Consider the following 22,119-nt stretch of genomic DNA (forward strand, 5'->3'; position numbering starts at 1 on the left):
CCTGCCTCGCCCAATCACTCTCACCTCCACCAGTGAACTCATCCTACATCATTAGTCCCAAATTCTCTATCAGATGATATTCCAGGCAATCATTAATGGTAATGCGATGAGTAAGAAAAGACAGGCTATCAGGGCTGGAACGACGGGCGGCACGGCCTCGGCGGCTTCCTCGAGTGCGTAGAGCGAGTTGGCGAGTGGAATGAGAACTATTCTGCGAATGAGAGCGAGGGGACTTCGGCCGCCCCGACAGCAGCGGCAACGGGTCCAGAAGTCGTGCTGGAAAGATATGTCGTCGTGTTTTGGCGCTGAGAGGGCAGCGCGGACGTCGGCGCTTAGATCCGGGAGGGAACGGGAAGAAGGACGTCCGTCTGTTCATGGGTTAGTCATGACTATGTCCTCTGAAAGTACAGCGATGATGTAGAGGTATGATGATAAGAGGGAATTGTATAATAACGGATGAGATGAGGTGGAGACTCCGGTCGGGAACCAAGTGGAGGGTCGGGCCCGGAATGGAGATACTCTGGAGAGGTGGATGAAGGGAAGAGTGGGTAAGACAGAGTCAAAGCACGGCGGACTTACTGAGGGGTGTCCGGGGCGGCATCGGCGACCGGGCGCCGGAGCCCGGGAGAGGTGAACGGCTGCCGTCCGGCGGGATCTCCTGAGTCCGGCCCTTGGTTCTCGCATAGTATGCTGTGCACGAGTTAGAAACGACACTGGAACGGTTGTGGATTAGGAGGGGAAAAGCGAGAGGGGACTGTCATATCTTCAAATGATGGATTTGGGGGTTTTCTTTTGGTGGTAGACTTACGCATTTTGACTGTGAGCGGGCTCGTCTACCCTTTGACAGCTGCACGTTTATGGCGGGTTTCCGTGGTGACTTTGACCGTTCGTGCTCGTGCCGGTCGGTTGCCCTGCCCGTGGAGTATTCTCAATCTCAAGGACCAGCCGAAGATGATCGCATTTGTCGAATTAGTGGTCGATATTGTTTGCATTCCACAGCGGGAAAGAGACCAAAGAGAAGATGCGAGCGACCGGAGTCGATGATTTGCGTGCTTAAACCCCTCTTTTTCTTTTCGTCGTTGGACGGAAGTTGCCCAGCGTCGCTGGATGAGATGCAGGCGGTGTTTGTATGGCTTTCCCGAGCTCTGAAAGACGTTCCAAGGCACACCAAGAAGCAAAGCTGACAGATGATCTCGGGTGCCGTTGATTGGAGAGAAGCGAGATTGGATGCCAATACCAATGCCACAGGTCGATGCGAAATGCCAAGACTCGAGGCACAATGGTCGACAGACTCGTGAAGGGTGTGTAGATGTGAGATGTTAGAGCGGAAGTGTTGGAGATACGGAGGACGAGCGGTGCGAAGTGAGTAGCGTTGAGATGAGAAGCAAAGATCGACAGCCAGAGCCACCAACCCTGGCCCAGTCTTGTCTTGTCGTCCGGAGGGTCGTATCGCAGCTGGGCGATGAGGCGAGAGCGAGGCTTGATGCCAAGAAATCATAAACAGACAGAAAAAAAAGCTGCAAAGGTGGTTGTTGCTGAAAACGTAACCGGGTAAGAGGGGGAAGGCATGCGGTGTGTATGATTGATGTTTCCCGCAATTTTGACTTTTGCCCCTAAGAGGCGCCCACCCCCAAGGATTCACTCTTAGCTTGGCGTGGAGGTGGAATGCCGGACAAAGCCACAAAATGTCCAGGCGCCGCAACTCGCGCCAATGCAAGTTCCCAAGTGAGACAGGAAATGGGGTCCGGTGCGCGGTGCGCGGTGCGAGGCTGACGATGATGATCGATCTAAGCCGGCGTACTGCGGTAAAATAAAAGGGGAGCTTGATGGTCATTCGGTGACATGGCAGATGCAGAGCAAAGCTAACCACTACATATGGTACTTTGGTGCCCATCTGTCTGTCTAAGTCCACTACCGCGGGATGGTGGGAGACTAGTCAGTCGGCCACATGGTCAAACGGGAGTGATCGAATTCAGAATTGCACTGCCTCAATTCCTCGAACGGCTTTTTTCGACTAGGTATCACCTTGTTGAGGGACGGCGATTAATGCCGCCCTTCGATGTCATGCAAAACGGGAATGCACAGGCCTTGCTGCCGAGCAAACACGACATCCAGGAATAAATACTAAACGCCAAGAGGGAAGAAAAAAAAGACGTGACGATTATTCAACATTACTGAGACTAGAAGTCCGGACGTCTTGTTCAAAGCAAAAAGATGGTGTGGTTGCTATGGCGCACCACGTGAACCAACTGGTATCTCTTGAAACTCCAAACACCAAAAGATGAAAGTTCGAGCCGCCGTCTACGGTTTTTTGTCATTACGCCAATCTTCTCTACTTGGCACCACGTGCGATGGACGACTGACATCAAAGCCACCTGCGGCTTGTACTCAGTCTCTTGTAGCTGCTCCGCTCCTTCGCCTCCTGGTACTCCGAATCGGTCGAGATGTCCTGCTCAGCATACCTACCCCGCCAAGGCCGACTGTTTGCCTCCTCAAAGAAGTAATGATTCGGGCCCTTGGCATATGCCACCCTCCATGGGACGACGAAATCACGCTTAATGGGCCCGCCTCCGCAGCTGCCCTTGAGCTGCTGGCTGGGCGGTGAGTTGACGGCCAGCGCGAACAGGTTCTGGGGTTCCGTGTAGTCGGTGACGAGACCCGAGCGGGACAGGAAGTAGGCCAGGCAGAAGACGTTGATGACGAAGACGAGAACGAGGGCGAGGTAGAAGACGTTTTGCCATTCGTACTCATGCGAAGAGGTGTACTCCTGCGTCCGGATAGAGGCGTTGAAAGGAGCGAGGGCGCCTGGGTCGCCGAGTTGCATGGTTTCGTAGCCCCAGTAGTGGACGAAGGGAGAGCCCAGGCCGCCGATTATGAGGGTCGACGAGGCGAACACTGCGAGTGTTTCGGCCATGGACGGGAGTAGGGGGTTGAGTTTGCCGTCTTCTAGGATGAACTGTGTGAGTGTTCGGGCATTGGAGGCGTTATTGTTGACGGTGCCGCCGTTGATGTCCATCGAAAGTCGCCATTGGTCTGCTACGTTCTGTAAAAAGGTGAGTTACTAGATGCAGTAGTGTTTTCCGATGAGAGTCTTACTCTCCAGTCTCCGACAGCCATTTCAGGGGAGACTTCCGGCACTGAGCGATCGTATCTGTCCAGGTCGTCGGGGTCTTCGCAGTGTGCTTGCATGTGTGCGCCCGCTGTTCCGGAGATGTTGAAATGGGTTGAGCACTTGGGCGTCACCCAGGATCGCATCTCGCAAAGAGTGTAGTTCGTAATGGCGGCCGACTTCGCCAACAGGTAAATGGCATCACCCTGGTGTACCTATAGCAAGTTAGAACCCACATCAAACCATCTGAGGATGATTCATTCTTACCGTAGTATTGGTAATCATGTTGAAGTTGGAAGGATACTATTATTCTGTTAGCAACTTCAACTACATCCCGCCTCCAAGACGACCTACGAGTTGAAAAACAGGAGGGCGTCTTTGATATCGGGGACCCCAACGGAAGATATCATCAACTGTTGTTCGGTTAAGCCATTCATTTTCGGCAGGCTGAGGGACCTCTCCATCCCATCCAAACCAGCCTGTTGTTTGATTCCCTACTCCCGTGCTGTTCGTTTTGCGGTTTGGCCATTCGGTGTAGATCAGAGGTGCAAGCTCGTTTTCGTCCATATTGACGCACATGACGTTGATGACCGGAGACACAACGCTCGCTCTGATAGCATATTCTCCGACCCCCGACAGATCGTTTGGTTGGAGGATCTTGTTTACTGGGTGCGTCGCTGCACCGTAAACCCCTGAGAGCATCGGTTGTCAGTCTGGTAGCACAGGTGTAAAACATATCGTGCTGTCTTACCAGGATGTGGCATCGCCATCGTAACGTTGTGAATGATCCTGCCATGGTTCTCAAATTGTTGAGTTACGTTGCTGTATTCCTTCTTGATCCAACTTGACGTTAAAGTTGTGTTGTCGTACAATAACGTCGTTCCCACAGGCCGATGAGACATGTCCAGTGACGCGCCTGTTCCATTATGATTGATTTCATCCCACTCAGTCAGAAACGACACCAGGTTGCGATAGGCTTTGTGTTAGGTCAGCACTCGAAACAACACACAGGTCGCTATTGAGGAGTGACTCACATTGTCCGGCATACTGTATATCGAGACACGAGCTCGCAGCAAAGACCGGTCCATCTGGATCTTCTTTTCGCAGTGGTGTGGGACAGCTGTCTTGTGTGGCAAAAGTATTGGCGTAAGAAGACAGAACATGGCCGTTCAGCTCCTTACTCTCCCAGCCGCCGAACTTCAGTTTAGGTGAGACCATGACGTCAGACGCAGTGGTGTAAAACGTAGACGCAATTGTCGCGATAAGGGAGACCGCTCCCAGGAATGTGACTGCGGCGTAGGGGAGGGTTTCCCAGTGCGTCAACATGAACCCGGGTTGCTGTGTACTGTTAGAGTTGTAGGTCTGGTGGAGGAGACGGAGGCAGACATACGATAACCCAATTCCTCATCGTCATCTCGGCCAGCGTCATGCCTTTCGACTTCTTCACAAATGAACGACGCGTCAGAACCTGGCCGATGAAGGCCACGAAGACGGTCACAAATGAAATTTCAATGGTTTTGGCGAACATGGCGCACACCATGGTTGCTGTCGACGGGGCCATGCCGCCGCTTGATGAAATGGTCGGTCCCCATCGAGGTTGCACTACCGCAACCACAAACCAGAGACAGCTCAAACCTGTCGAGTAGATCGATAGAACTATGATCGAAATTGACAGCCAGTTGGCTCGCCTTCTGTGAACGTCCTTTCGAGAATCGCAGTAGTGTGGTACGTGGCCTGGGATTCGTGTTAGTAGACTGCGGGCTGATATTTCGGGTGTGTGGTGCCTAGCAATACTGTATCTCTTGTGGAAGGTCTCTTCGTCGTCTGCGAAATCTTCGTTGTCTGCTTGGTGATTCCCACGCATGTGAGGGTGATTTCGTCCATCGGAAGCAACCGATCTTGTCTCTTCCCTACTGTCGTCTTTTCTTGGAATTGCCCGTCCAATGTCACCGTCATCTTCACCAGATGATGACTGCCACGGACCAGGATCCCTCGGAGGGTCGTGCCAGGCCATCGAGGACCCGCGTTTTGGAATGGCTATTTTGGCTGCGTGAGGAGACGATAGAGGCGATTGTAAAGGCGAAATGAGGCGCTGGTCTGGTTCGGGAGAAAGCGTAATCCGTCCAGACTCCAATATTCGAGGTGATGTGGTTCCTGCCTCCGGCGAGCCAGGTAATTCGTCGTAAGAACCAGGCGTTGCGCGCAGGCTGCTTTTAGACCCAACGGGGACGCGTCTGAAAGAGACCCTCTTTCCCACGCTCTTCACTGAAATGCCAAAAGGATCGCTTTCATAAATTTCGGAGGTTTCGGGTTGAGGCGTGTGCCGATTTTGAGTGACACCGTCTAGAGATGAAAGATCGATGGAGCCAGTTGGCATTGACTGGTACCCATCTCGTCGGAAGATAGAAGACGAAAGTAGGCCTCCTGAGGGCGGGGACCCGTTGTCGTGGTGTGTTTGCGAATCGAGAAGATGGCTTTCCTCGGCCTCAGGGACTGGGTGTAGGGAGTAAGGGATGCGGCTATGATCGCTGTCTGCCATGGCGGGCATCAATGAAAACGCGGGTTCTCCTAGCCAAACAACGCGGATTGATTATCTAACTAGACATTATTTGGGGGTTGAAGGGACAGGTGCGGCAGTGGCGCTGCTTCTGATGTCAGAATCCTGCTCGGACTCTTTGGAAAGGGATGAACCCCCTTGGGCTCTTGTGCTTGTTAACGGGCAAACAGGGTGATGGAGGTGGCGCCGACGGGAGTGTTGGAATGTTCGTGGAGGCAAGGGGTGAAGATCGTCGCAAGCGGGCGGGCACTAGCATACGATGAAGCCGTGGGAGGGCGGTCGCGCGTTGCGTGATTCAAGTGTCCGTGATACAAGTGCGACGCGAAGGGACAAAGAAGTAATAGCTTATATGAGACTCGGGAGAGCGCATACGTCGGAGGAATAGCAGGGGGTGATATGTTTGTCGTCGTCCGGCTGAGTTTTCCTTGTAGCAGATGGAGTTCGAAGCGAGGGTCACTTTGTCCCGAAGGAGGAAGACAATGAGAGTCAAAGTGAACAAAATTGACGCGAGTAGAGAGGGTTGTGTAAGGAGATGAGACCAGAATATTGTTTGTGAGACGACAGATGTAGGAAGGGAGAGAATGAGGAACAAAAGATGATGTTGGGAGCAAACGTACTTCGTTTCGATGAGCATGGGGAGGACAACGGTTCTTTAGAGTCAATCCTTCGGGGCGGAGGACTATCCGCAATTAATGGCTACCGGCAACGGACCCGGGCATCATCGGCGACGGAAGACTTCTTCTGCAGCCTCAATTGCGGCTGACTTGGATTCTTGGCCCTGCTCATCACTCCGGGGATCATTTCCTCATGCCAGATGAGGATGCGCAGCCGAGAACGTGGATGAACAACCCAGTCTGTATCCAAGAATGCTTGAATGCTCCCGTCGTTTACAGACGAGCGAACTTGGCCGTTCCTTCTCGCCAAGTTCCAGGTTCCTTTTGGTGTTGATGTTGGTGAAGGCTCGGGGAGGAAAGCTGGGGTCCGCGCCATTTGGAAGGGGGGGAAAAGGCAGACTCCCCCGATGCAGTAATCCTAGCAAGTGACCAAGAAAAGAAGGAGACAGATGTAGAAAGATTGAAAAGGCGAAGAACGTTGCCATAAAGCAACGCAAAAATCTTGGGAGGCTATGCAAAGAGGTCGGCCCAACCAACAACAAATGGCCACTTGTGACATCTCTTGTTCGGGTACTGCGGGACAAGAACGGCGTCCCTTGCGTGACGATTGTGACTTCCGATACCCCGAATAGAAGGATTTCGGGGCATAGAAAGCGGATCAAAAGAGGATTCAAAGTCCAAGAGACGAGATGAAGTCCCAGGCTCCCTTCAACGTCAGCATCGTTGCTTCGCCTGGCTGAGTGAGAATCAGCAAAAATCGGCCTCCACTGAGTTGAACATATGAGACGGGGTTAAGTGAGAGAAAGATAGTTTGTGGTTATGTGCATAACATAATAAAATGCATAAAATCACATCAATGGATAAATATGCGCACCCTACGACGAAGGATCATCGCCCTGCATCAGCGGCCCGAGACTCTGGCACCTCTAGTTCAACTGGCCTCCTCGAAAGAACTGAACACCCAATCTCTACATATCGTATCACGTAGTCAGGTCGTGAGTTGCAGTGGAAGTCGTTCATGCTTCACACCTCGACCATCAAATTAAATCTGGCCAGTGCAATTTCCACCAGTAGCTGCCTGCGATCATCCATGATGGGGGCCATGCAGAAGAGCTTACCTTTACTTTGTAGAGCTGCAAGGCAGTGACAATCCCTCGGAGTTGAGGCTGTGCAACCGCATTACAGATGACAAGACACCATCGCATCACCCGCATCGCAGGCAGCTTTTAAACGGTTTCTAATTTCGTCCGTGTCAGGCAGGCATCATTGCGGGGACTTTCTCATCCCAAGGTTAAGCTTGGCGCAGTTCATCTGATCCTGTCTGTCCCGTCGCCTCGGGCTCTTGATGCCATCAGGGGTTGCGGTCAATCCAATCCATCAGATAGCTCGCCTCCTAAATTGACTTCATCGCCGTCTTGTGCCATGTTGCCAAACGGCATGACACATACGTCTCGCTTGGTCTGGACAATCACATCGCAATCGTAACAGGTAGCAAACACTCCATATCGCCGACGAGCTTTCAGGCTGGAAAAGTCCAAGTCGCAGGAGGAATCCACCCGTATCAGTGCAGCAGAAAAACAGCCATGTCCACATTATCTGATATCTATCAACGTTGTACCCTGGATACGTGCGCTTCGCCTCTTCGCCAGTCGCCGCCAGCCTGATTTGCTGGCATTTGAGAACCCTGCCCCTTTCGTAATTCGCACAAAGAATCATCCCCCCCAAAATAGTTCGCTACCTCTTACTCATGCTCTTGCCGAGGCTGTTTGTCTCGATCCTTGAGTGGCCGTCCTCCTCTGCGAGTTGCCCCCAGGTCTGGCCAGAGTGTATTTGGCGAAAGCCCGCGCCAATGCCTTCTTGCAGCTGATCTTTTGGCTACCAACGAAGCTGTCCACCGTCACTGCGATCGCTCTGTCGATGTCTTGGGCCGAGCAGTACTCAGAGAGCCTCATCCTGCAGAAGGCTTCGCTGATACGGATGATGGCTTCAAGATGTCTCACCTAAGTCGTTGTTAGCAGTAGTGCTGGACGTGAGACTCTGAAATGCTTACCGTAATGGGATACGCGCCGGTGGCAAGAGACTCCCTTCTCATATCGCTGAAAAGGCGCGCAATCTTGTCCTCATCCATGTGGTACAGTTTCGGGCTAACGTGCTCACGTGCGTAGAGGATGTACTTGCGGAGGAGCTCTTGAGGAATCTCACCCTCCTTCTTCTGTGATGCCGCTTGCGTGTCTTGCCTCTCGGATTCGTTTTCGACATCCATCGAATCCTCGGCGCCTTGCGAATCGGGCTTCTGCGATGAAGGGTGACTCCGGCTGTGCGAGCCAACGATAAATCGCGCGAGGCGCTCGTCTTCAGAGGGCTCGACCGTGTCGCGCACCACACACAAAATGTCGAAACGAGAGAGAATGGGCTCGGTGAGCTCGACGTTTGCCGAGAAGGGGATGGTTGAGTTGTAACGTCCGCCGATGGGGTTTGCTGCAGCAATAATACCGCAGCGAGCCTGCAGAGTCGTGACAATACCAGCCTTGGAGATAGAGATGGTCTGCTGTTCCATAGCTTCGTGGATGGACGTTCGGTCTTGATCGTTCATCTTGTCGAACTCATCGATAAGACATGTGCCCTTGTCTGCCAGCACCAGAGCACCGCCCTCAAGAGTCCACTCAGCAGTGAGAGGGTCTCGACGAACACTCGCCGTCAAACCGACTGCACTGGCACCCTGACCAGTTGCGAACACCGCCCGATGGGCCGTCTTCTCGACATACTTGAGCACCTGGGATTTGGCTGTACCAGGGTCACCCAGTAGCAGGACGTTGATGTCACCACGGACCTGGTGATTACCCTTTCCTACTTTAGCGACACCTCCAAACAGGGACAAAGCCACTGCCGTCTTGATATCCGTGTGGCCGTAGATACTGGGAGCAATAGAGTTGATGATTTTGTCAATGATGGCGGGGTCGCGAGAGAGTTTGCGGATCTCCTGCTCGTCTTCTTCCGTCATGCGGAAACCAGCCAGTTGGTCGTGTGCCTTGACGACATTGTTCGCTTCCAAAATCGTAGCGAAGACGGGAAATCCGTTTCGGTTGTTCAGCTGAGCATCGTAGTTGTTTCTGTATGTACCAGTGACCTCAATCTCTTCACCAGGCTTGGCCTTGTCGATCAAGTCCCACAGAAGAATGACTTCCCTGTGTCGTGGCAGACGACCCGCCGGAACAGTGCCAGGAGACTCCTGGAGGGTGAGCTTCTGGTAGTTGCGGTAGACGGTTTTCTCTGAGTTGAGTGTGAAGGGCCCACGGGACTGGCAATTTTGACAGTAGGTGATCTTGACCTCGACGTTGGACTCCTGTTGGAATGGTCCGAGAGTGACACCACACTTGGTGCAGTCGAACTTGACGTACTTCAGCTGAGGGAATACACCGGTTCTCTTGGTGACGACACCGCTGACTCTGACCAAGCAGTTCAGATGCGATTGACGAAGCTGTCTCAGGGTGTAGTGAACCGGCAGGTCGAAAATGCGGACGTGGATTTCGGAGTGAATACGTTCGTAGTCGGGGTAGTGCAGGAGCACGACGTCCATGGCCACTTCGTCGAAAAGCTTGAGAACCTCGGACGGTGCGTTGGCTAGGTAGTAGGCGAGAATAGCTTGCATGGAAGAAAGATGGTCGTAGGAAACTTCGAGAGACTCGGAGTTGATCTCACCGAGTGTGCGAATGCGGTTTCCGTAGACGGAGGCGCCATGCTCATCAGTGTATTCAGTCAAAAAGGCCTTGAACTCTCTCTTGATTGTCCGCTGAACAGAGGGTTGAGAAACCCACTCGGCCAAGCTGGCAGCTTTGACATCCTGCAGGGCCTCGAGAGAAAGCTCCTCTTCCATAATGTCGGCATCCATGTCTTCGTCCGGGTCCTCGTCGTAGTGGTGGCGACGACGGCGGGGCTGAGCCGAGAGGTCAATGTCGCCCTCATCATCTTCACCTGGAAGGAACGCAGCAGGAATGCGCTGGCGGCGGGCGACCTCTCTGTCTCTGCGGTTGAGCTGAGATTCGAGTCTTCTCCTTGCACCCAGATCCATATTGTCAAAGTCGCCTTCGTCATCAATGTCGGCGGCGTCGTAGCCATCGTCTTCTCTGGCTCTGTAATCTTGTTCGAATCCTTCTCGGAACAGGTCTACATCATCTTCGGCCATCTCATCGATGTCATCCAAGTCGTCCTGAATCTCGGCTTCATCTTCAATATCCTCATCGTCGTCACCGCCGTGGGCAAGGAAAGGCGCGGGAGGAGATGAGGGCATCGGGCTGGAGCCAGGCCCAACAGAGGAAGTTCCATCGTCGCCATTCGTGCGACCACGCTTACGACTCGTCCGCTGGGGAGTCCCTCTGTTGGCGGAACTGAAATTGCTTCTGAGAGGAGAACTGAATAGGCGGTTAGCAAAGAAGTCTTTTTCCCCCTAGCAACGGGTGGGTCATGTGTCTTGAGGGGTAACTAGGTCTCAGAAGTCTTACCTCATGTTTGCGGTGTGAAAAGAGGCATGCACAGGAGATATTCCTCTTCACAGGTTGTGACAAATTTTGCGACGAAGTAGACAGGAGCGGTTGTAAAGGAGAGGGAGGGGATCAAGAGGGGCGGACAATTGCCCGGAGGATGGGAGAGTGGACCAGTCGCGTCTCAAGCGAAACGCGTCGGTGAGCGCGTAAAGTGGTACAGGGGGTTGAAGTGAAGATGTTAGCGTGGCCACCCAAGCTACTGCATCTTGCTAACATTCGCCATTCTCTGTGCCGTAATTAAGGTGGAGGACGCGTAGATGGGCCGTTGAAGCTCGGTGCCGGGGCACGTATCTGACGTACCTTACTTTCCCATTGCCTTCCCCAACGCGACTCTTCGACGACACTAGAATAACCCCAGAATTCATGATCGCCTTCTGGACTTTTCCATCTATCGCCCGGACATAATTAAGCAAGTGCAAACGACCTCAATTCATCCGCAACATTCCCGTCACAACAATGTCCATGGATCCTCCTCCGCCACCAGCTGTGGTAGCTGCTTCTGGCGATGCTGCTGCTGCTGATGCGCCTGCGCCAAAGGCAGCTCGCAGCGGAAGCTTCTCTTCGCAAAAGTCCAGCGACTCTCAGACTGCTGCGGAGTATGTCACCGCTTTCTTTCTTTGAACGCGAACGTCGAAAACTAATAGCAAGTCCGCAGGTTCATCCGCGATCAGATGCAGCTCGAGGCTGATGCGCGTGAAGCTCTTCCATACGTACGTCTCGCCGTTGCCACCCGATTTTTCAGAACAACAAATCTAACCAACCTCAGAGTATCGAGAACTGCACCAACATTCTTGGCTCCCTCCGCCAGAGTGTCTTCGCCTGCCTGACCTGCAACCCTCCTCCCGCGAACCCGAAGGATCCCTACGATGGAGCTGGTGTTTGTTACGCGTGCTCGGTACAATGCCACGGGGAACATACACTCGTCGAGATTTTCACCAAGAGAAATTTCACTTGCGACTGCGGCACGACACGGTACCCTGCGACCAGCCCGTGCAACCTGAGAGTGAACTCCACAACAAACACCAAGGGTGGTGTGCATTCCGAGGAGCCAGCTGCGAACAACAAGTACAACCAGAACTTTAGGAACAGATTCTGCGCGTGCGAGTGCGACTACGATCCCTTCCAGCAGAAGGGCACCATGTTTCAGTGCTTGGGCTTGGGAACAGCCGAGACAGGCGGTTGCGGCGAGGACTGGTATCATCCCGGCTGCCTCGTTGGCATGGGCCCAGCCTGGTTTGAGGGTATGAAGAAAGAAAAGAAGACCACTATCGAAGGAAAGGAAAAGGCTATCGAGAACACCACCTTGCCTGCAATCGCCGAAGACGCGGAAGCACCATCAGCAGGAAGCAATCCGACGGCCGATACCAAGGAAGAGGAAGACGACGATGATGACGTGCCCATGCCGCCCGGATTCCCTGGGGAGGATGATTTCGAGGCCTTCCTGTGTTACAAGTGCGTCAATTCCAACCCGTGGATCAAGAAGTACGCGGGTGCGAAAGGATTCCTGCCTGCTGTTTTCTCCCGCCAGCAGGACGGGAACCCGGCGAACCAAGAGGAATCGTCAACCAAGCGGAAGGCAGAGGATGACGGTGCCGAACCGGAGGCTAAGAGACTCAAGAGTGACCCGGAGGTTGCTGAGAAGGAGCCTGCCACTACAGAGCCGGAGACGAAGACGGAGACAACCGAAGCATCTGCGTGCAAGTGGAGTGCGTTACCATCGCCACCGAAAGAGGAATTCTCACTCTTTTTCAAAGAGGACTTCCGCAACCATATCTGTCGATGCTCGTCTTGCTACCTCAAACTGGATTCGCATCCGCAGCTTCTTGAAGAGGAAGAGACTTACGAACCGCCCCTTTCTGATGGCGGTGAATCGGAGCATGGAGGCTCGACCAATGGCAGCGGAAGCCTTCTGGAGCGAGGTGAGAGTGCTCTGCGCAACGTCGATCGCGTCCGCGCGATCGAGGGTGTCATGGCGTACAATCATCTCAAGGATCAGCTGAAGCCCTTCTTCCAGAAATTTGCGGAGAGCGGTCAGGCGATTGGCGCCGAGGACATCAAGTCCTATTTCGCCAAACTTAGAGGTGATGAGCAAGCCATCAAGGATGCGGGAGACGCGGCCACCAACTCCAAAGATGATGAGGATGGCCACCGCCGAGAGCAGAGCGGGTACTAAATTCTGCTTAATACGCCTGTACAATAAAGTTTCCGGATAAGTCCAGCAGACTCCATTTTCTTTCTGTTTGATAAGGAGTTGACACGAATGTACGATACAATCATGATTTTGGGAGTATGACAGCCCGATGCTGAGGCTTTGCGATCTTGTTGGGGGTATGGCTAGAAATTGAAATTGACTTTCGGCGTACAGGACTGTCGCGTGATACACTCTTCCGTCAAGTGCTTGAACCATGATGACCTCCCTGACTGCGATACGGTGATACACCACTCCACGGTGATTATTCCTGGTCGAACACTTGCGTAGTAACAACGATAACGGATAACAAGCGCAAGGCTAGAGGTACTAGTAGCGAGAAATCATAGAGGCAGCGATGATAACCGTGGAAGACTGTATACGCCTAGAAGGCAAGTAGTCAATGATCCTCAAACTCCATATCACGCCTAATAACTAAGAGTGACGGTGTTTCTGATCAATTTCTCGTAGCATCCGGAGTTGATGAGTTGCAGCTCGAGAAAGCCAAAATGATGTGTTGGTGTGTATCATCCTGCATCGAAATCGCCACACAGACATCCACAACTGCGCGTAGTTGACAATTTCAAGCCGTTCTCGTGAACAGACTTTCCACATACCATCCAGGTTGCGCAGATACCGAAGACAATTGGGGAATAGATAAGCCTTTCTTTACTTTGAATGGTCAGTTGGTCATGTGTGAATTGAGGGCCTTGGTAGTCTCACGATGCGTTCCTGGCCCAGATCGCGGATGTCGAAGTTGACGTGATCTACGTCTGATTCAGTTCTTCGAAGTTAAGTGGGATTATACAGTCAGATATAAGGAGTGAGGTACTCGTCATGAGATAGGCATCCCAAGCTGATCACAAGTTGACTTAGCGATGTCGTCCAAATTGTCCAGAGCCACCTCTATGGAAAATTTCACCCTCCCATGGCTCGGTTACTTATCTTTACCCGGCGGAGTCGGCAGGCCGCCTTGTGAGACCTTATCTGCAGTTCGTGAGGAGGTCACGACACCATGGATGGGCGTATCGTAGGTCGGTCTTAAAGCGCCCGCCTTCCTACCCCGGAATGGCCGCTTCTACCCCAGAGTCGCCCCTCCCGCCACCGTTCTTCGCTCCCGCTTCGTAATGTCTATATAAATCAGAAACATGTACCTTCCTATCTGCTCTGGGTCTTATTGAGTGTACCTATCTGTTTTCATCTCCTGGACCACTGTTCAACGGCCTTGCCTTCATGGTGACATTATTCTGTTTACTCCATACTGAATACCGTCTACTCTTCAATCCTTGACCAGTCATAACCTTCAACATTTACCTCTAGTCTACTACCATTCGCCTGGAAACAAACCATGAAATTGGCTCGTTCCGATACCAAGAAAACGGCCGCCGATATCGACAATGAGGTGTCAGCGTCCCGAACAGTCACCGGAGGTGCCAGCAATGAACCCATTTCCGGTGAGGGCGAGAAGCTGGAGCGCAACATCACCATTCGCCAGATGATCTTCATGGCGCTCGGCGGCTCCATCGGCGCCGGCCTCTTCGTGGGCTCTGGTGCCGCACTGAGCTCCGGCGGTCCTTTGAGCTTAGTCCTCAACTTTGCCCTCGTTGGTTTCGGTGTCGGTTGCACCATGGGCTGTCTTGGAGAACTCGCAGGTAAGCAAATGGAAGCCTCCAGCCCTCATCCTCCACCTTACTGACGCTCAGAGATAGCTTCGTACCCGGTTGCCGGCGCCTTCTACGACTACTCGAGACGCATGATCTCGGAGCCGTGGGGTTTCGCCATGGGTTGGAACTTCGTGTTCAACTGGCTCATCGTTTTCCCATTCGAGCTCACCACCATTGCGGCTCAGGTTAAGTACTGGGTGCCAGACCTCCAGCCAGCCTATGTCATCACGCCCATTCTCTTCGCCCTCACGGGCACTGCTTTCCTCGGATCTCGTTGGTTCGGCGAGCTCGAGCACGCTTTCGGTATCGGAAAAGCCGTGGCAGTCACCGTCTTCATCTTTGCCGCCATCTTCATCATCTCTGGCGCCGTGCCCTCTGATCCCAGGTGAGTCCCTAAACGATATTGTGGTGTCACATCGGAGATGGCTAACATGATACAGACACGGAACGGGCGCCGAATATTGGTTTAACCCCGGCGCGATCAACAATGGTGCCTCCGGATTCTTCCTCGTATTTCGTACAACCGGCATGGCGTACGGCGGTACTGAACACCTGGGTCTCACCGCAGCCGAATGCAAGAACCCCCAGAAGGCTCTACCACTGGCGACCAAGATCGTATTCGCCCGCATCTTCTTCTTCTACATCATCTCCCTCCTCTTGCTCGGCTTCGTCGTCCCGTCCAACCATCCGGATCTCGCCTCCACGGGCCACGGCGCAAAGTACAGCCCCTTCACGCTCGCCGCTCAACTGGCCAACATCAAGCATCTTCCGGACTTCTTCAACGTACTCATCGTCGTCGCTATCGTGTCCATGGCCAACGCCAGCATCTTCGCCGCCAGCCGAGCGTTCCAGGCCCTTTGCGAGAAGGGCATGGGTCCCCGTTGGGGTGCCACGGTCAAGTGGGGTGTGCCGATTTACGCCTTCGCGGTGACTTTCATCGTCGGCCTGCTCGCCTTCGTCAACTTGGCTCCGGGCGGTGAAGCCATCTTCGACTGGTTACTGAGCCTTTCGGGGGCCAGCAACTACTACACATGGGCCTCGATCTGCGTCAGTCATATTCGCTTCCGCAAGGCGTGGGCCGCTAAGGGCCATGACTACAAGACGCTTCTGTGGACCAGCCCGTTCGGCACTTGGGGTGCTTGGGTTGGCTTGATCATCTGCATCATCGGGTTGCTTGCGAACATCATCACAGCCATTATCCCCGTTGGCGGCGAATACTCGGCAGAGGCCATCATCAGGGACAACATCGGAACCGTTATCCCTCCGATTCTTTACTTTGGATACCGCTTCTATCAGCATAAATTCCTGAAGGAAAAGAAGCCGATCCTAATCCCTCTCGAGGAGGTGGACGTACAAACAGGTATCCGGCTTCATGCTGACAGCTCCGGCGCGGATGTCGAACAGCCCACGTTTGTCAACGTCGTGAAGCCGCAGTAGACGTTACCGCCTAGGAATACCATACAGGTGCCACTTGTCATGGATCTAGGATGTTCGGGTTTTGTTTTTGTTGGCAGTCGGGTTTTTTGAGATGATACCATCAGGCGTTCGGGGAGAACAGGACCTGGGCTCCTGGGCTCTGTTGTGTGCAGTGTGCTCGGCGCAATATGATTTGGTGTATACTTTCATCAGGATATTTATCGTTCGTGTCCATTAAGGTATTCGTGACAATGTGATAATGATGGCCAGTGGCACATTACTGCATGGCAAAACGTAACATGAGGTATAATGCGATCGCTCACCCATGAGCGCGCCTCCCAGACCCGATCCCCAACGCCATTTGACTTTTGTGTCGAGACAATCCATGCCCCCTAGTATTCAACAAAGCACGCCAAAAACGACCATCCCTCGGTTGTCCTTACTGGCCAGAGGAGCCGGTGCTTGAAGTCGCGCTGGAGGGCCGCGGCGGCGGCACCGGCATGCCCATCGGAACCCCCAAGTCTCTCTGCATCGGTACGCTGCCCATCATGGCGCTCTCGGGAGACTGCGGCCGCGAGTACTCGTCGCCCATCTGCTGGCTGCCGGCGAGCTGTTCTTGCGCAGCCCTCACCTCCAGCTCCTTCAGGCGTTCCTTCTCGGCAGAGTCGATCAGGTCGTCGTCGTCGCTCCAGCAGGGGTCCTCGTCGCCGACCTCGGGCATGGCCATCCGCTTCCAGAAGCGCAGCTCCTGACGCGCGGCGACGTCCTCCACGCGGCGGTCCCACCTCGCCTCGTCCTCGTCGTACTTGCGGCGGAACGTGCGCAGCAGCTCGTTGGCCTTGCCGGCGCGCTCCTGCATCTCCCAGATCTGCTCCCTCAGCCTGCTGTTCTCCGCGCGTGCCTCGGCGAGCTGGGAGCGGTACGATCGGTGCCAGGAGGCGACGTCCGTGACGTGCTTGGCTTTGTACTCGTGGAACTGCTTGAGCATCGCGGCCAGGACGGTCGCGTATTGTGAGAGGAGGGTGGCGTTGGCGTCGCGGCTGTACTTTGCCTTTTCGAGGGACTCGGAGAGAATGGATATCAACGTGTCGAGGTTCTGTTCTTGGGCTGCGAAAGTCAGCATCTTGGTAGAGCAATATTGAGGGCGGCGAACACGGTTCCCCGCAGTTCTCCTGGTGCGTACCGTGGATGTCGTCAGCAGCGCTGTGGATCAGCTCGTCGTTGTTCGTTCCCTGGTTCCTCGCGCGGTTGCGCACCCTGCCGAGGCCGGACACGATGTCTTCCGTCACGCGACGGTTCTCCGCGAGCTGCCGGCTGAGCTCCTCGACCATGCCGTAGATGTAGTTGAGCTCGGCCTGCTGGCCTGCCGGGGTGGGCACGCCGCCGCCGATACCGCCGCCCGCGGCCATGTTGCCGCCGTTCATTCCGTTCATGAGGACGAGCTGCTGGTACTGGGCGTGGGCGAGTGCTTGCTGGGCGGGCGAGAGGGGGCTCGGGGAGGACGGGGCAGGCGGGCCGTAGTGGTGTTGTGGCTGCGGCTGCTGCTGCTGCTGCTGTTGCTGTTGTTGTGGGTGGTGGTATTGGAGCCGCGAGGGGGGGAATTGGAGCTGTTGCTGCTGCTGACCGACGTTTTGCGCGGCGGTGTTGTTGGTCGAGTTGGAGTTGGGGTTGAGGGGAGAGGAGTTGACGGCGCTTGCTTGAGGAGCGGGAAAGTTCATGGCCTTGGAGTCTGGTGGTCGCAACTGGCGGGCAGCTGTGAGGTGCTCCGGATGTGTGAGCCGGGGACGAGCGATGGACTGGCCTTTGGTGGTGGAGCTTATCTGAGATGGGTGAAGCGGCCGCGCTCCTCTTCGTGGAACTTGGAAGGTACCTTAATTACTGTAGAGATCCGTGCCGTTTTGGGTTTGGACGTGTGGAGGGCGCGAAGGGGTGTGTTGCTTTTGCTGCAACACGCACTTTGGCACAATATTATATTGCTGTATCCGCCTTACTGTTCTACGAGATGGTGTTTTCATGTCCCCGGAGCTGGATAAGTGCATATGCATAGTTATGCACATCAGTACTTGAATCTTTTTCAACCTCAACTTCTCGTTTTCAAAGGTGGTAGCCAATTCCATTAACAAGATCCCAACACCATGACAACTGTCATTATATGGATCGATCAGAGAATCCATCGAAATTTGTTCCAAAAGGACGGATGCCTCCATGACCCACTGACATATTTCCGCAATAGGAAACAACGGCATCGTCAACCTCCGGCCCGAATTCGACCCAGTCTGTTTTGAGCATTCGGAACTACGAATTCGCCCATTTCGGTGTCACGTTTGGCTCTGTTCCGTAGTGTCCTGACTTTACATAGAAGTTTCAAGGTATCCATGAAACCTGGATAGCCTGCCTGTTGACAGTTTGATCCCATCACATTCCGGCTGCGTACCCGAAAGCCCGGTCCATGGCCCATAAACTAACTACTTGCTCAAGCCCATAATCTCGCTCACATCGTCTCATAGCCCTCGAGAGGGAACCATGTGTTCACAGTCCGATGGTCACGTTGGCTACTAACATCCCATCGTGCCAAGTCTGATTAGTGGGAAATCGCTCTTGACGGAGCAATGCTACCGTGTTACCTATTCCATATACTGAAGACAATTGAATCATGATAAAGAGTTGGTGTATCTTCTCATTAGCTCAACACTGGTACCCGTAATGCTCTTAGGTAGGCGACACATTATGGTCGTATAAGTAGACTATACACATCCTTTCGGTTATACAGAAATCCGACACTGTAAATAGTTGTGTAATAGCTCAACATATCGCAGCCATGCACTCCTATCTCACCGCCGCTCTCATCGCAGCCATCTTCTCACCTCTCGTGGCCGAAGCCGCAACAGGTAATGGCAAGTCAACCAGGTCCGTCACCAACAAAACCCAATCCAAGACACCATTCACTCAACATCGCCTAGGTACTGGGACTGCTGCAAACCCTCCTGCGCCTGGCCCGACAAAGCCTCGGTCAGCCAGCCGGCCCTCACCTGCGACAAGAACGACAACCCCCTGGGCCCGGAGGTGAAAAGCGGTTGCGAGAGCGGAGGCTCGGCCTACACGTGCACCAACCAAGCGCCCTGGGCCGTCAACGATCTGGTCTCGTACGGTTTCGCGGCGACAGCGATCAGCGGGGGCACCGAGGCCAGCTGGTGCTGTGGCTGCTACGCGTGAGCTATCTCTCGCATGAATCCGCTGCTGAAAGTCTTCCCTGTTGACTTACAGACTGACTATAGCATCACCTTCACCTCGGGCAAGAACAAGGGCAAGATCATGGTAGTGCAGTCGACCAACACAGGTACGCTTTCTCGGAAACAACAAGAGCTCTCTCCCCCTTGAAGACCTCCCGATTAAAAACGGTAAACAGGCGGCGACTTGAGCAACAACCACTTCGACATCATGGTCCCGGGCGGCGGCCTCGGCATCTTCGACGGCTGCACCGGCCAGTTCGGCTTCCAGTTCCCCGGCGCCCGCTACGGCGGCGTCTCCGCCCGCAGCGAGTGCTCCGCCTTGCCCGCCAAGCTGCAGCCCGGCTGCCAGTGGCGCTTCGACTGGTTCATGAACGCCGACAACCCGGACCTGTCCTTCGCGCAGGTCCGGTGCCCGGCCGAGCTCATCGCGCGCTCGGGCTGTCGGCGCGCCGACGACGCGAGTTTCCCGGCTTTCCAGATGCCGGCCGACACGACATGGCGGCCTCCGCAGTCGACGGAGACGGCCGGGCCGAACGAGCAGTGCGATAGCATCACCTGGGATGCTCAGAAGAAGGTACGGTGTCGTGGGTGTGAGGGTCGATGAGAGATGTTGACCAGATTGCAGTGTACTTCGGGGTATTATTGCAGATACGTCACGGACTGTAGGTGTGTTTCCGACGTGCTTGTTCGTATAGATGATTGAGACGTTCGTGGCTAGATTATTGGCAATGCACCCAAGGCACCAACCCAACGGCGACCTCGTCTTCGTCCAGCTCGAGAGTTTCATCCTTCACTAGTAGTCTCCGGACGTCCACGACACAGGCACCTTCATCGGTTGCTTCGAGCACCCGCACGTCTACGCCTACGACTGTGACGACGACACCAGTCCCAGGCGGAGGGACGGTGCCTGTGTGGGCTCAGTGTAACGCCAGCTCGTGGCCTACGCCGTCAGCATGCGCAGCCGGGGCAGCCTGCGTTTCTCTGAATCCGTTCTACTGGCAATGCCAGCCGACAGGCACATGATGATACACTCGGAGGGATGGAGGATGTACAAATGGGGGGAGATCACGAAAGTCCGCGTCACAAGCTCTCTGCCGGCATGTATCGCGATGTGTCTAATATGAAGCAGGGTCCCGTGGCGGGATCTAAATATCATTCCACCATGACAGCCGGTTGGGTTTCACGCCAACCGTGTATGTCCGTGGTAAATCAACTAGCCGCGAGGCTTTCTCAGTAGTGACAAATGCCGCCGACGTCGTCGTCGACGGTCCAGGTGCCGGCCAAGCCGCTCACCTCGACCTCAGCGACGGGGCCGGGCAGTTCCGGCTTGCCCAGGAAGAAATCCCCCTTGCCTTCCGACTTGTGAGTCCTCTTCATGAAGCGGCGGGTCCATTCCTCGACGGCCGGCTCGCCGGTCTCATCTCGCGCCTGTTTCAAGAACGGGATGAGGGCGGTTCCGCCGGTGCCCTTCAGATTCTTCTTGTTGGGGTTAGCATCCAGGTTGTTACCCTGGGCGTTGGACTGGCGCTGACGCGAAGCCGTGGCCAGGTTGACGCGCTGGCGTGCGGCCTCGGGGCTTCTCGACCTGCTGCGGGCACGCACCTCGCGCGACGGCAAGATGATGTAGCGAGTGACAATGGCGATGTGCTTGTCGCGGAAAGCGCTCAGCATGGCCAAGCAGGCGTCATAGGCCAGACAGAGCTGGCGATCCTGCTTGTGAGACTCCACGAACTCGCGGATGTTGGCGATGCCGGAGACGTCCTTGAGGAAGCGGGCGTGGGGGCCCGGCATGTAGCGGCGCATCTCCATGATGAAGTTGTGCTGCGGGACGGGGGCCCGAGACTCACGTTCCGACTCGGAGAAGGGGTCACGCTTCTCGCCCGTCGGTCGGTGGTCGACGCCGAGGATGATGTCGAAGAACTGGATGAGACTGCTCTGAGCGTTGCTGCCGCCGCTGTACTGGCGGTAGTCCTCCTTGCCGGAGCCGTCTTCATAGTTGAGGCCGTTGGGGAGTCCGGCCTCGGCCATGTTCTTGCTGCCAGCGAGGAAGGTGCGGATGCGGTTGTAAAAGATGTTGGGGTCACAACTCTCGTGCATGCGTTGCAGGATGTTGGTCAGGTCCGTCATGCGCTCGGCGAAGCTGCGCAGGCTGCGGGTGACGGTAGCTGAGTCTCCTTGGCGGGCGGCTGCCACAGCATCCAGCATGAGCGGGATGATGGGAGCACCACGCGCCTCGATGGCGACAGAAACAAGGTAGAACCAAGACTCGTCCAGGGAACCGGTGAAGGTGTTGAGAGTAGCGAGGTTCTCAAGGTTGTCAATGTCCTCATCAACAAAGAGAGGCTTGAAGTTCCACAGGCAAAGTGCGGCGTAGGTGGCGACCGGAGGCAATTCCAGGTGGTCGGAAACCTCAAGGAGCGGGACGGTGATGGCCGGGGGAAGCTGGTCGCAGGGCTCATCGCCGCCCCAGACGTAGGCGTGTGCCATGAAGCACAGCAGAGAGTAGGCTCTCCGCCATTCTGCGTCGTGTTCCAGACCGATGGTGGAGAGAACCGGCAGGCGGTCGACGACAGGACGAAGGCGACGACTAAGAACCAGCGCCTGAAGATTGGCGACGACGGCCTCCCACTTGTTATAATAGGGATCCGGCAGTCGGGTCAGTGGAAGAACGTCCGGTAGGAATCCATGGTCGGGTGAGATTCCGTAGTCGGACAGCACGGGGATGGGAGGAAGCATGCTGAATGCTTCTAGCTCGGCGTGTCGCGGAGTTCCAACTGGGAGACGGAGTGTGGTGCGCTGC

The 22,119-nt window shown here is 54.8% G+C and overlaps 7 protein-coding genes across 7 annotated transcripts; 3 read left to right on the forward strand and 4 right to left on the reverse strand.

Moving 5' to 3' along the window:
• Positions 1 to 69: 69 nt before the first annotated feature.
• CkaCkLH20_00444 (uncharacterized protein) lies at positions 70 to 4,670 on the reverse strand (the record flags this gene model as incomplete). The annotated part of the gene is made up of 9 exons (XM_038883164.1): positions 70 to 368; positions 580 to 690; positions 2,389 to 3,043; positions 3,097 to 3,324; positions 3,377 to 3,412; positions 3,464 to 3,801; positions 3,861 to 4,085; positions 4,144 to 4,447; positions 4,500 to 4,670. The coding sequence occupies 9 exons, from the start codon at positions 4,668 to 4,670 to the stop codon at positions 70 to 72; spliced, it is 2,367 nt and encodes a 788-aa protein (XP_038751869.1).
• A 3,355-nt stretch (positions 4,671 to 8,025) lies between these two features.
• Positions 8,026 to 10,568, reverse strand: CkaCkLH20_00445 (DNA replication licensing factor mcm2; the record flags this gene model as incomplete). The annotated part of the gene is made up of 2 exons (XM_038883165.1): positions 8,026 to 8,280; positions 8,331 to 10,568. The coding sequence occupies 2 exons, from the start codon at positions 10,566 to 10,568 to the stop codon at positions 8,026 to 8,028; spliced, it is 2,493 nt and encodes an 830-aa protein (XP_038751870.1).
• A 709-nt stretch (positions 10,569 to 11,277) lies between these two features.
• CkaCkLH20_00446 (metaphase-anaphase transition protein) lies at positions 11,278 to 12,994 on the forward strand (the record flags this gene model as incomplete). The annotated part of the gene is made up of 3 exons (XM_038883166.1): positions 11,278 to 11,417; positions 11,477 to 11,531; positions 11,588 to 12,994. The coding sequence occupies 3 exons, from the start codon at positions 11,278 to 11,280 to the stop codon at positions 12,992 to 12,994; spliced, it is 1,602 nt and encodes a 533-aa protein (XP_038751871.1).
• Positions 12,995 to 14,357: 1,363 nt separating this feature from the next.
• Positions 14,358 to 16,110, forward strand: CkaCkLH20_00447 (amino acid permease; the record flags this gene model as incomplete). Its single annotated transcript, XM_038883167.1, has 3 exons — positions 14,358 to 14,661; positions 14,719 to 15,058; positions 15,114 to 16,110. 3 exons carry the CDS (start codon positions 14,358 to 14,360, stop codon positions 16,108 to 16,110), a joined length of 1,641 nt encoding a protein of 546 aa, XP_038751872.1.
• A 418-nt stretch (positions 16,111 to 16,528) lies between these two features.
• CkaCkLH20_00448 (uncharacterized protein) lies at positions 16,529 to 17,807 on the reverse strand (the record flags this gene model as incomplete). Its single annotated transcript, XM_038883168.1, has 2 exons — positions 16,529 to 17,196; positions 17,273 to 17,807. 2 exons carry the CDS (start codon positions 17,805 to 17,807, stop codon positions 16,529 to 16,531), a joined length of 1,203 nt encoding a protein of 400 aa, XP_038751873.1.
• Positions 17,808 to 18,907: 1,100 nt separating this feature from the next.
• On the forward strand, positions 18,908 to 20,116 carry CkaCkLH20_00449 (endoglucanase-5; the record flags this gene model as incomplete). The annotated part of the gene is made up of 5 exons (XM_038883169.1): positions 18,908 to 18,996; positions 19,050 to 19,298; positions 19,365 to 19,426; positions 19,496 to 19,893; positions 20,015 to 20,116. 5 exons carry the CDS (start codon positions 18,908 to 18,910, stop codon positions 20,114 to 20,116), a joined length of 900 nt encoding a protein of 299 aa, XP_038751874.1.
• Positions 20,117 to 20,549: 433 nt separating this feature from the next.
• Positions 20,550 to 22,055, reverse strand: CkaCkLH20_00450 (indoleamine 2, 3-dioxygenase; the record flags this gene model as incomplete). The annotated part of the gene is made up of 1 exon (XM_038883170.1): positions 20,550 to 22,055. One exon carries the CDS (start codon positions 22,053 to 22,055, stop codon positions 20,550 to 20,552), a length of 1,506 nt encoding a protein of 501 aa, XP_038751875.1.
• Between the last annotated feature and the right edge of the window lie 64 nt (positions 22,056 to 22,119).

Source organism: Colletotrichum karsti (genome assembly GCF_011947395.1).
Source record: "Colletotrichum karsti strain CkLH20 chromosome Unknown Scaffold1, whole genome shotgun sequence".
NCBI classification, from domain to species: Eukaryota; Fungi; Ascomycota; class Sordariomycetes; order Glomerellales; family Glomerellaceae; genus Colletotrichum; species Colletotrichum karsti.